Source organism: Stegostoma tigrinum, chromosome 11 (assembly GCF_030684315.1).
Source record: "Stegostoma tigrinum isolate sSteTig4 chromosome 11, sSteTig4.hap1, whole genome shotgun sequence".
In the NCBI taxonomy this organism is placed as follows: Eukaryota; Metazoa; Chordata; class Chondrichthyes; order Orectolobiformes; family Stegostomatidae; genus Stegostoma; species Stegostoma tigrinum.
In genome coordinates, this window is record NC_081364.1 from 1,966,242 (window position 1) to 1,980,350 (window position 14,109).

General features: G+C 43.9%; 1 protein-coding gene across 3 annotated transcripts in view; it reads right to left on the reverse strand.

The window, feature by feature from the left end:
* Positions 1-14,109, reverse strand: part of lamb2 (laminin, beta 2 (laminin S)) — a 167,537-nt gene that overhangs the window by 81,488 nt on the left and 71,940 nt on the right. For all 3 annotated transcript variants that reach the window (XM_059649682.1, XM_059649684.1, XM_059649683.1), the window contains one exon: positions 4,324-4,459. In XM_059649682.1, coding sequence (XP_059505665.1) covers positions 4,324-4,459 — 136 coding nt within the window. The remainder of the gene's footprint in view (positions 1-4,323; positions 4,460-14,109) is intronic.

Consider the following 14,109-nt stretch of genomic DNA (forward strand, 5'->3'; position numbering starts at 1 on the left):
TTCATTATAATAGTTTAACTCCGTCAAAACCATAGAAAAATGGACTCGGAAAATCTCACGTCATGTTTTGGACTGTGATTTAAATATAGAGCAATCTTTGTTTTGAAAGAAAATCGTCTTAAAATAAACTGAGACCTGCTACATTTATTGACTGGTAATCAGATATAATGGAAATTAATACCGTCTACATCTTTGTAAAAAGGACGTCCAGTGTTTCAGTTTCTACAGGCTGCATTGTCGACATTTCCTGAATATTGTTTTGATAACTTGGGGCTATTTTCAATCATTGGCTGACTTCCAAAAAGGTCCTGTGCTACCCATCTTAGCAGACAGCTGTGCTCACATTTTGATTGACAATTTTAGAAATTTATTAAAAGGTTGTCTGTTTTTGATGCTGTAGGTGGATTAGGATTTGTTTTGACACATTAAGGTATTTACATTGTTCATGGGTTTTTCTGGAGAAACACTTAAAATATCTTTGATTATGACACTCATTTAGATGGCTAGAAGTTTAATTTTAATGTCCATTTACTGTAACTTATTCACCCAAGGGGTTGTGAATCTGTGGAATTCCCTGCCCAGTGAAACAGCTGAGGCTTCCTTGTTGAATGTTTTTAAGGCAAAGACACTTAGATTTTTGAACCGTAAAGGAATTAAGGGTAATGATGAGTGGGTGGATAAGTGGAGCTGAGTCCTTGAAAAGATTAACCATGATCTTATTGAATGGTAGAGCAGGCTAAAGGGGCCAGATGGCCTTCACCTGCTCCTGTTTCTTATGTTCTTATTTCAAAGATACCTTAAGTTTGCTAGTAGGGTAAGTCATGCTGGATAATATATACTGAGGGGAATAAGAGAGGGAGAGACCCTGGAACTACAGCTTGAATGTACAAGGTGCCATCTCTGCTTCAGGGTGGCCTGGCTTCCAATTTTGACTCTGGGCATGAACATGGGATTGAATGTGCATCCATTAAACAGATAAAACACTGTAGATTGACGCCATAATAGTCCACGTCCATCTGAGTGTTTCCAAGGCACAAAATGAAGGAAATTTTAGCAACAGAGAAGCAATTAGGAATGACAATGCTTCTATTGCATTTGAAGGATTTGGGACAAGTGCAGGAAGTTGGGATCGGTGTACCTTTAGTAGTTACACTGGTGTGGACTCAATGGGCCTAAGGGTCGAATCTGTGCTGTATGAATCTACGAATTACCAGAAAATTGTCTTTGTAAGTCAGTTCCTCTATTTCCCTGGACTCAGCCACAAGAAATAGTTTGATTCCCAACTCTCTCAAGAAGGATTACTTCACACTTTGCTGTGACTTCAGTAGGACACAAAATTCTGAGTCTGGACCAAATGGCACATATTTTAGGAAGTATGAGGTGCATAGGATATGAGTGCAGAGTAGGAAGTTTGGCATGGGGTGAGAGTTTGGGCGATGGTTAAGGGGCATATGAACCACATTGGAGAACGGGACCCTTTGCTGGTCTCTTACTTTGCCCATCTCAGCACCCACACTCCACCAGCACTGCCCAAGGGTACAGAAATCGTCAATGCTACCTGCTCACACTCTCATGAGACACAAAGCTGTACAGGCTCAGATTTCCAAACAGTGGAAATGGCCTGACTCCATTTCCAAAGCTCAGCACTTTGGCTTCTCTCTCTCTCTCTCTCTCTCTCCCCCTGTCACTCTCTACCACATCCTTGCACCATTTGTCTCACTCTCTCTTCCTTTCTGTATTTCACTTTCTCTGCCTTCTAATCTCTATCCCCTCTCATTTATTTCATCTCCATGCCTCATCACTTTCTCTGCCTTCTAATCTCTATCCCCTATCATTTATTTCATCTCCAGGCCACATCACTTTCTCTGCCTTCTAATCTCTATCCCCTCTCATTTATTTCATCTCCATGCCACATCACTTTCTCTGCCTTCTAATCTCTATCCCCTCTCATTTATTTCATCTCCATGCCACATCACTTTCTCTGCCTTCTAATCTCTATCCCCTCTCATTTATTTCATCTCCAGGCCACATCACTTTCTCTGCCTTCTAATCTCTATCCCCTCTCATTTATTTCATCTCCATATCACATCACTTTCTCTGCCTTCTAATCTCTATCCCCTCTCATTTATTTCATCTCCATGCCACATCACTTTCTCTGCCTTCTAATCTCTATCCCCTCTCATTTATTTCATCTCCATGCCACATCACTTTCTCTGCTTTCTAATCTCTATCCCCTCTCATTTATTTCATCTCCAGGCCACATCACTTTCTCTGCCTTCTAATCTCTATCCCCTCTCATTTATTTCATCTCCATGCCACATCACTTTCTCTGCTTTCTAATCTCTATCCCCTCTCATTTATTTCATCTCCATGCCACATCACTTTCTCTGCCTTCTAATCTCTATCCCCTCTCATTTATTTCATCTCCAGGCCACATCACTTTCTCTGCCTTCTAATCTCTATCCCCTCTCATTTATTTCATCTCCATGCCACATCACTTTCTCTGCCTTCTAATCTCTATCCCCTCTCATTTATTTCATCTCCATGCCACATCACTTTCTCTGCCTTCTAATCTCTATCCCCTCTCATTTATTTCATCTCCAGGCCACATCACTTTCTCTGCCTTCTAATCTCTATCCCCTCTCATTTATTTCATCTCCATGCCTCATCACTTTCTCTGCCTTCTAATCTCTATCCCCTCTCATTTATTTCATCTCCAGGCCACATCACTTTCTCTGCCTTCTAATCTCTATCCCCTCTCATTTATTTCATCTCCATGCCTCATCACTTTCTCTGCCTTCTAATCTCTATCCCCTCTCATTTATTTCATCTCCAGGCCACATCACTTTCTCTGCTTTCTAATCTCTATCCCCTCTCATTTATTTCATCTCCATGCCACATCACTTTCTCTGCCTTCTAATCTCTATCCCCTCTCATTTATTTCATCTCCATGCCACATCACTTTCTCTGCCTTCTAATCTCTATCCCCTCTCATTTATTTCATCTCCATGCCTCATCACTTTCTCTGCCTTCTAATCTCTATCCCCTCTCATTTATTTCATCTCCAGGCCACATCACTTTCTCTGCCTTCTAATCTCTATCCCCTCTCATTTATTTCATCTCCATGCCACATCACTTTCTCTGAAATGCACTAAGATTGTGAAGGTTCTGTAGATTTTTAATGTCTTTAGAGATTTAACCCTCTCAGTAACAGCAGAGACAAAAGCAAGCAATCCCTGTAGAAAACCGAAAGAACTGTGGATGCTGTACATCAGGAACAAAAACAAAGTTGCTGGAAAAGCTCAGCGGGGCTGGCAGCATGTGTGAAGAGAAAAACAGAGTTAACGTTTTGGGTCCAGTGACCATTCCTCAGAACCTGTTTTGAAGAAGGGTCACCAGACCCGAAACATTAACTCTGCTTTTTCCTTTACAGATGCTGCCAGATCTGCTGAGATTTTCCAACAACTTTGTTTTTGTTCAAGCAGTCTCTATAGCTGACCATTTTAAAAATTGATCCATGGGATATGGCTGCCACTGTCTGGGTCAGCATTTATTGCCCATTCTTAGCTGCCCTTGAGAAAGTGGTGCTGAGCTACCTTCTTGAACTGCTGAATGGAATCTATACGCGGCATGCTCCAAGCAATCAGTCTAGCATCAGCATCAGATTACAATCAACTTGTGAGAACATTCAAATAAAGACCATCTGGTGTGTGTCTGACTGTTTCAGAGTGAATGCAGCAAAAAAAAACAAGTTGCATTCTGATGCCTACAGCGCCTTGATGCCTAGAGCAGATGATCTATGAACTGTGGCCATTCAACAGAAATGGGAGGAGGCTGCTAGTGACTGTAAGATGATATTGTAAAGGTCAAGATCCTCCGAAGGTGCAGCACAAGGGACCGACAGTGGGGAAGTTAGCTTCACTCAATTCCTCTTGATTTTCTAAAACTCTCATTTGAGTTTTTCCCTCATTGGGTTTGTGTTTCAGTCCCAAAGTGCACGCACATACAGACCCCACTACCCTGTACATGGACACGTTCACCACATGGGACACACTCAGCACACATTCCCATGTACACAGGACACACTCAACACACGCTCCCATGTACATGGGACACACTCAGCACACGCTCCCATGTACACAGGACACACTCAGCACATGCTCCTGTGTACACGGGACACACTCAGCACACATTTCCTGTACACAAACACACAGCACACTCTGCATTGCATGTAACACACCCAGCACACTCTCCCCTGTACACAGACCGATTCCACGTGCACGGGACACGCTGTCTACAAGTTTGTACACGGGACATACTTACCATGCCGAGCTGGGCCAACTCTGCCTCGTAGGTATAGTGATCGAGAGCCATGAAGAAATACCCTGACTCCACATTAGTACACTGCCTGCCGACAATATGATTCCGACAGCGACACTGGCCAGTTTCCATCGAGCAGCTGGGTGTTATCAGAAAAGAAGTGAATTGTGTAAACACAAAGGTCAATTGTCTACTGAAGAGAGGCACAATGCTCATAGCACTAATGATAGATTGTACCAACAGCAGGATAGGACTTGCGTAGGGGCGCTGGGTGACATATGAATTAGGAAGAGGAGGAGATTATTATGCCCTTTGAGACCTGCTTTACCATCTAATAGGATTGTGGCTAATATGGTATCAGAGATAATGGGAACTGCAGATGCTGGAGAATCCGAGATAACAAAGTGTGGAGCTGGATGAACACAGCAGGCCCAGCAGCATCTCAGGAGCACAAAAGCTGACGTTTTGGGCATAGACCCTTCATCAGAAATGGTTTCAACCCTACTTTCCTGTCTGCCTCCATATCCTTTAGTTCCTGTGTCAATCAAAAGTCTGTCAATCTCAGTCTTAAAGATACTCAATGATATTCAATGAACAGGTGTTTTGCATCAGTTTTGACAGATGTTAAGCTAATGGACCTGCAGTTCCCTACTTTCTGCCTCCCTCCCTTTTTGAATAAAGAAGCCACACTTTCTAGTTTCCATTTAATGGCACCCTCCTCAAATCATAGGGATTGACAACAGTTACCTTACCATCCACTTATTTTAAGACTTCGAGCTCTTTGTGATGAACATAAAGGGACAGGTGATCTGAGGTGCATTTGTTTTAATGCGCTAAGTGTAGTAGATAAAGCAGATGAGCTTAGGGCTTGGATCGGTACCTGGGATTATGATGTTATTGCTATTACTGAGACTTGGTTGAGGGAAGGGCATGACTGGCAACTAGATGTCCCAGGATATCGATGCTTCAGGTGGGATAGAGAGGGAGGTAAAAGGGGTGGAGGAGTTGCAGTAATGGTCAAAGACAATATCACAGCCGTACCGAAGGAGGGCCCCATGGAGGACTCAAGCAGTGAGGCAATATGGGTAGAACTCAGAAATAGGAAGGATGCAGTAACAATGCTGGGGCTGTACTACAGGCCTCCCAAGAGCGAGCATGAGATAGAAGTACAAATGAGTAAACAGATAATGGAAAGGTGTAGGAGAATCAGGGTAATGGTGATGGGAGATTTTAATTTTCCCAACATTGACTGGGATTCACTCAGTGTTAGGGGTCAAGATGGAGCAGAATTTGTAAGGTGTGTCCAGGAGGGTTTTTTAGAGCAGTATGAATGTAGCCCAACTTGGGAAAGGGCCATACTGGACGTGGTGCTGGGGAATGCACCCGGCCAGGTGGTTGATATTACAGTAGGGAACTACTTTGGAAATAGCGACCACAATTCCGTAAGTTTTACAATACTCATGGACAAGGATAGGAGTGATCCTAAAGGAAGAGTACTAAACTGGGGGAAGGCCAACTATACCAAGATTCGGCAGGATCTAAGGAATGTAGATTGGGAGAAACTGTTAGAAGGTAAATCCACATTTGATATGTGGGAGGCTTTTAAAGAGAGGTTGATTAGTGTGCAGGAGAGACATGTTCCTGTGAAAATGAGGAATAGAAAAGGCAATATTAAGGAACCATGGATGACAGGTGAAATTGTGAGACTAGCCAAGAGTAAAAAGGAAGCATACATGAGGTCTAGGTGGCTGAAGACAGACGAAGCTTTGCAACAATATTGGGAATGTGGAGCGAATCTGAAACAAGGGATTAAGAGGGCAAAGAGACGACATGAGATATTGCTGGCAAACATGGTTAAGGAAAATCCCAAAGCCTTTTATTCATATATAAAGAGCAAGAGGGTAACTAGAGAAAGGATTGGCCCACTTAAGGTCAAGGAAGAGAAGTTATGCGCTGAGTCTGAGAAAATGGGTGACATTCTTAATGAGTACTTTGCATCGGTATTCACCAAGGAGAGGGACATGACAGATGTTGAGGTTAGGGATAGATGTTTGCTTACTCTAAGTCAAGTTGACACAAGGAGGGAGGAAGTGTTGGGTATCCTAAAAGACATTAAGGTGGACAAGTCCCCAGGTCCGGATGGGATCTATCCCAGGTATGCTAGCTAGATGAATAAAAAATGGCTAGGCAACAGGAGACAGAGGGTAGTAGTAGAAGAGAGTTTCTCAAATTGGAGACCTCTGACCTGTGGTGTTCCACAGGGATCTGTGCTGGGACCACTGTTGTTTGTGATATATGTAAATGGTCCGGAGGAAGGTGTAGGTGGTCTGATCAGCAAGTTTGCAGGTGATACTAAGATTGGTGGGGTAGCAGCTACTGAGGGCGACTGTCAGATATTACGGCAGAATATAGATAGACTAGTGAGTTGGGCAGATAAATGGCAGATGGTGTTCAATCTGGGCAAATGCGAGGTGATGCATTTTGGAAGATCAAATTCAAGGGCGAACTATACAGTAGATGGAAAAGTCCGAGAGAAAATTGATGAACAGAGAGATCTGGGTGTTCAGGTCCATTGTTCCCTGAAGGTGACAACGCAGGTCAATAGGGTGGTCAAGAAGGCATATGGCATGCTTTCATTCCTTGGACGGGGTATTGAGTACAAGAGTTGGCAGGTCCTGTTGCAGTTGTATAGGACTTGGGTTCAGCCACATTTGGAGTACTGTGTACAGTTCTGGTCGCCACATTACCAAAATGATGTGGATGCTTTGGAGAGGGTGCAGAGGAGGTTCACCAGGATGTTGCCTGGTATGGAGGGTGCTAGCTATGAAGAGAGGTTGAATAGATTAGGATTATTTTCATTAGAAAGAAGGAGATTGAGGGGGGACCTGATTGAGGTCTACAAAATCATGAGGGGTATAGACAGGGTGGATAGCACAAAGCTTTTTCCCAGAGTGAGGGACTCAATTACTAGGGGTCATGAGTTCAAAGTGAGAGGAGGAAAGTTTAAGGGAGATATGCGTGGAAAGTTCTTTACGCAGAGGGTGGTGGGTGCCTGGAACACGTTGCCAGTGGAGGTGGTAGATGCAGACACGTTAGTGTCTTTTAAGATATATTTGGACAGGTACATTGATGGGCAGAGACCAAATGGACACAGACCGTTAGAAAATAGATGACAGGTTAGACAGAGGATCTTGATTAGCGCAGGCTTGGAGGGACGAAGGGCCTGTTCCTGTGCTGTAATTTTCTTTGTTCTTTTTTCTTTGATGATGGGGGAGCCCAGCACATCAGTACAAAGCAAATGGTTGAAGCATTAGCAACAATCTTCAGCCAGAAGTGTCAAATGGATTATGCATCATAGCCTTGTCCAGAGATCCCCAGCATCACAGCTGCAAGCCTTTAATTTGACTCACTCCATGTGATATCAAGAAATGTTTGGAGGCACTGGATACTGCAAAGGCTATGGGCCCTGACAACATTCCAGCAATAGCACTGAAGACTTGTGCTCCAGAACTTGCCACTCCCCTGGCCAAGCTGTTCCAGTACAGTTACAACATGGGTATCTGCCCGATGATGTGGAAAATTGCCCAGGTATGTCCTGTGCACAAAAAGCAGGATAAATCCAACCCAGCAAATTACCGCCCCATCAGTCTCCTCTCGATCATCAGTAAAGTGATGGAAGGTGTCAGTAACAGTGCTATCAAGCAGCACCTGCTCAGCAATAACCTGCTGAGTGACGCCCAGTTTGGGTTCCACCAGGGCCACTCAGCTCCTGACCTCATTACAGCCTTGGTTCAAACACGGACAAAAAAGCTGAACTCCAGAGGGTGAGGTGAGAGTGACAGCCCTTGATATCAAGGCTGCATTCAGCCAACTGTTCTCCTACAAATGGAGTCATATTTAACAAAATAGAAAATGGCTGTGGTTATTGGAGGACAGTCATTTCAGCTCCAGGACATCCTTGGAAGAATTCCTCAGGGTACTGTCCTCAGTCCAATCATCTTTAGTTGTTTCAGATTGCAAAATATTCAGCACCATTTGTGACTTCTTAGATACTGAAGCAGACCATGTTCAAACGCAACAAGATCTGGACAATATCCAGGCTTGGGCTGACAAGTGGCATGTGACATTCGTGCCACACAAATGCCAGACTATGACCATCACCCATAAGAGACAATCTAACCACTGCCCCTTGACATTCAATGGTGTTACCATCACAAAACCTCTCACTATCAACACCCTGGGGGTTATCATTGACCAGAAACTCAACTGGACTCACCACATGAACACAGCGGCTACAAGAGCAGGACAGAAGCTGGTAATACTGCAGGCAGTAACTCCCCTCCTGACTCACCAAAACATGTCCACCATCTACAAGGCACAAGTCAGGAGTGTGATGGAATACTCTCCACTTGCCTGGATGGGGGCAGCCCCAACAACACTCAAGAAGCTCGACACCATCCAAGACAAAGCAGACGCTTGACTGGCACCACATCCACAAACATCCCACTCCCTCCACCCCCAATGCTCAGCAGCAGCAGTGTGTACTGTCCCCAACTTTTTTTATTATTATTCATTGACAGAGTGAGGGTGCGATTGGCTTGGGCAGCATGTATTACCCATCCTTAATTTCCTAGAGGGCAGTTAGGAGTCAGCCACATTGCTGAGCTTTTGGAGTCACATGTTGACCAGACCAGGTAAGGACCGCAGTTTATTTTCCTAAACGACATTCGTGAACTTGATGGGTTTTTTTTGACAACTGACAAAAGAGTTGTCTGACATTAGACTCTTAATTCCAGATATTTATTGAATTCAAATTCCACCATTTGCCGTGGAAGGATTCAAACCCGGATCCACAGAACTTTACCTGCGTCTCTGGATTAACAGTCCAGCAATAATATCACTAGGCCATTGCCTCCACTATGCACTGCAGAAATTTGCCAAGGCTCCTTAGACAGCACCATCCAAATCTACAAACACGACCATCCAGAAGGACAAGGGGCAGCAGATACATGGGAACACCACCCCCTGCAAGTTCCCCTCCAAGTAAACCACTATCCTGACTTGGAAATATATCACCAGTTCCTTCACTGTCGCTGATTCAAAATCCTGGAATTCTCTCCCTAAGGGCATTGTGGGTCTACATACAGTTCCAGAAGGCAGCTCACCACCACCTTCTCAAGGGGCAACTAGGAACAGGCAATAGAACCGGCCCAGCCAGCAACATTGACTTGCCACCCTTCTAACTTCCTAAGTTTCTGTGGTTCACAGGCTTGCGGAAGTGGTAGAAAATGTGTCTGAATCCGCAGAGTAGTATAATTGTCAGTCATCTCAACTGCCTGTCCTCTAGTTGCAGCGTTCTGGTTTTCTATGTGCAAGTTCCTTCTAATGGTGCGAGTAAATTTTTAAATTCTTCCAAGAGAATTATTTCTTAAGGGTCTCACACATAGTCTCCACGTTTAATGTCCACATCCAGTGGTCAACATTATTTTGATTTACCCTCTCAAGCACTTTCTAGATCTGCCCAGGCTGCTTCAGGATGAACTCGAGTGCACTGAGAATTACCGTTTTGCCATCTCATAATCTCTTGAAGCCTGCTCAAGATACAAGGCATAAACCTCGTGAGCTGTCTGTCAGCCTGTGCTGCACATGCAAAGTCCAGTTCTTGTTTCTTTTTGGCTACTTAATCTGTTTAGCTACCTTTTCAAAAGAAATGATAAGTGTTTCAGCATTCCTTTCGACTGAGGCTACAATCAGATTGGCCACGATCTTATGAATTGACGGAACAAGCTTAACTGGCTGAATTGCCTATTCCTGCTCCTGATTCGTACGTTCTACATCAATCATCTCTGCTTTCCTAGCTCATGCCTCAAATTCCAGCATCACTTTTCAGACAATTCCATTAGCCTAGCTTTGGTTATTTTATCCAAGCCACTTGGGGATAAATCTTCCATCTCTTGAAAATGCTTGGTAATTTCCCAAGTCTTTTTGATTTCACAATGCACAATGCATCTTTTTCCAATTGTTATTACCCACTTTTCAATAAAGTGTGCTTAGTATCCCACGTGTCCCCACTTCTGTGATGAACAAGATGGAACAGGTGCGCTGTTTTTCTCCAGTCCCACTACTCCACAGCACAAACTGAGAACTTTCACCCATTCATGGTATAGCCAATTGTATGTTTTTTCTACATTAGGCTTAAAATTTAAAAGATCCATACACTACATTTCCTAAATAAACACAAAAACATTATTGATCTATAACAAAGCTTATGCAATGAAGATGCAAAACTGACACACTTTGTTTGTAATCTGAAAATAGAAATGTTTATCCTTCGAAATAACCTGAAGCACGAACACAGAAAAACAGACTCATGCATACTGAGTACGGGAAAAAACTGTTCTTTCTCTGCAGGGATGCATTTGGGAAAAAAAGTACTATTGGCCAATTAGCCTTGGTTTTTTAAGACAAAAAGGATAAAGTTTGAGATGTTCAGATGGCTGCCGACATTGTGTCTTGTGTAGAGAAATGTCGCCAAATATTGACAGTTCTGTTTGGGATAACAAAGTGTGGAGCTGGATGAACACAGCAGGCCCAGCAGCATCTCAGGAGCACAAAAGCTGTTGTTTCAGGCCTAGACCCTTCATCAGAAAAGGGGGATGGGGAGAGAGTTCTGGAATAAATAGGGAGAGAGGGGCAGGCGGATCGAAGATGGATAGAGGAGCAGATAGGTGGAGAGGAGACAGACAAGTTAAAGGGGTGGGGATGGAGCAGTGGGAGAGAGATCCCCTGAGGTTTGTCCAGAGGGAGGAGGGTAACTTCTTCAGGGTAGGCATCCTGGAAGAGGCTTCACAGTGAGGTTAAAATTGTATCAGACTTAATGGGAACTGCAGATGCTGGAGAATCTGAGATAACGAAGTGTGAAGGGTCTAGGCCCGAAATGTCAGCTTTTGTGCTCCTGAGATGCTGCTTAGCCTGCTGTGTTCATCCAGCTCCACACTTTGTTATCTTGGATTCTCCAGCATCTGCAGTTCCCATTATCTCTGATTCAATTTTAGTTCTGTTTGGGATCTTGGCAGATGCATCTTCCTCAAGAAACTCAGTTTCCAGAACAAAAACAGAAGTTGCTGGAAAAGCTCAGCAGGCCTGGCGGTATCTGTGAAGAAAAAAATCACTGTTAATGTTTCTTCACAGATGCTGCCAGAGTTGCTGAGCTTTTCCAGCAACTTCTGTTTTTGTTCTGGATTGACAGCATCTGCAGTTCTTTCGGTTTTACTCAGTTTTCAGAAGTTTCCAGTCCCTCTTCAAGGAGACAATTGGGTTTCATGCTGGAGTTACCATGAAGGTGCTTTAGAGACAAGAGACATGAGTGGAGGAGTTTGCTCTGTAGCAGGATTTCCTTCAAGTGAAAATCCAAACAACTTCCAAGTTTCCAATACATTGTTTAAACCCAAACCTCAGACATAAAAACACAGTCAGGTGTTTTCTCTAGAGTCAGTTCAAGGAGTCAGTGAGCACCTAGAACTAGGGGGTTTTCAAGAAATGCTTGTTGAAATAAAAATCGAATGTATGTACTTTGTCTAAAGGCCAATGAAAAATCTATGGTCCTTCAAGTACAATCCTTCTAATTCAACATGGGATATTGTTAGCAAACATGGTTAAGGAAAATCCCAAAGCCTTTTATTCATATATAAAGAGCAAGAGGGTACCTAGAGAAAGGATTGGCCCACTTAACGACAAAGAAGGAAAGTTGTGCGCTGATTCAGAGAAAATGGGTGACATTCTTAACGAATACTTTGCATCGGTATTCACCAAGGAGAGGGACGTGACAGATATTGAGTTAGGGATAGATGTTTGATTACTTTAGGTGATGTCGGCATTAAGTAGGGAGCAAGTGTTGGGTATCTTAAAAGGCATTAAGATGGACAAGTCCCCTGGTCTGGATGGGATCTATCCCAGGTTATTGAGGGAAGTGAGAGAGGAAATAGCCAGTGCCTTAACAGATATCTTTGCAGTGTCCTTAGACACGGGTGAGGTCCCTGAGGACTGGAGACTTGCTAATGTTGTCCCCTTGTTTAAGAAAGGTATGAGAGATAATCCAGGTAATTATCGACCGGTGAGCCTGAAATCAGTGGCAGGGAAGCTGCTGGAGAAGATACTGAGGGATAGGATATATTCCCATTTGGAAGAAAATGGGCTTATCAGTGATAGGCAACATCGTTTTGTGCTGGGAAGGTCATGACTTACTAACTTGATAGAATTCTTTGAGGACGTGACAAAGTTGATTGATGAGGGAAAGGGTGTAGATGTCATATACATGGACTTCAGTAAGGTGTTTGATAAGGTTCCCCATGGCAGGCTGATGGAGCAAGTGAAGTCACATGGGGTCCAGGGTGTGCTAGCTAGATGGATAAAAAACTGGCTGTGCAACAGGAGACAGAGAGTAGTAGTGGAAGGGTGTTTCTCAAATTGGAGACCTCTGGCCAGTGGTGTTCCACAGGGATCTGTGCTGGGACCACTGTTGTTTGTGATATATGTAAATGATCTGGAGGAAGGTGTAGGTGGTCTGATCAGCAAGTTTGCAAATGATACTAAGATTGGTGGAGTAGCTGATAGTGAAGGGGACTGTCAGAGATTACAGCAGAATATAGATAGACTGGAGAGTTGGGCAGATAAATGGCAGATGGTGTTCAATCCAGGCAAATGCAAGGTGATGCATTTTGGAAGATCAAATTCAAGGGCGAACTATACAGTAAATGGAAAAGTCCTAGGAAAAATTGATGAACAGAGAGATCTGGGTGTTCAGGTCCATTGTTCCCTGAAGGTGACAATGCAGGTCAATAGGGTGGTCAAGAAGGCATATGGCATGCTTTCCTTCATTGGGCGGGGTATTGAGTACAAGAGTTGGCAGGTCATGTTGCAGTTGTATAGGACTTGGGTTCAGCCACATTTGGAGTACTGTGTACAGTTCTGGTCGCCACATTACTGAAAGGATGTGGATGCTTTGGAGAGGGTGTAGAGGAGGTTCACCAGGATGTTGCCTGGTATGGAGGGTGCTAGCTATGAAGAGAGGTTGAGTAGATTAGGATTATTTTCATTAGAAAGACGGAGGTTGACGGGGGACCTGATTGAGGTCTACAAAATCATGAGGGGTATAGACAGGGTGGATAGCAAGAAGCTTTTTCCCAGAGTGGGGGACTCAATTACTAGGGGACATGAGTTCAAAGTGAGAGGAGGAAAGTTTAAGGGAGATAGGCATGGAAAGTTTTTTACGCAGAGGGTGGTGGGTGCCTGGAACGCGTTGCCAGCGGAGGTGGTAGACACAGACACGTTAGTGTCTTTTAAGATATATTTGGACAGGTACATGGATGGTCAGGGAGCAAAGGGACACAGACCCTTAGAAAATAGATGACCGGTTAGACAGAGGATCTCGATCGGCGCAGGCTTGGAGGGCCGAAGGGCCTGTTCCTGTGCTGGAATTTTCTTTGTTCACCCCTTTAGTAATTGACAAATGTGAAGCCATTATAGCAGGTATACAAAATGGAAAAATATATTTTTTTGAATGAAGGGGAGAGACTGAGAAATGTTGGTGTACAGAAGGATCTGGCTGTCCTTACATAGGAAATTCAGAATGTTAACATGCAGCTCAGTTCTGAGGAAGAGTCACCAGACCTGAAACATTAGCTCTGTTTTCTTCTTCACAGATGCTGCCAGACCTGCTGAGCTTTTCCAGCAACTTTGTTTTTGTTCCATGTTAGCACGCAGTTATGGCAACGAAATGGAAAGGCAAGT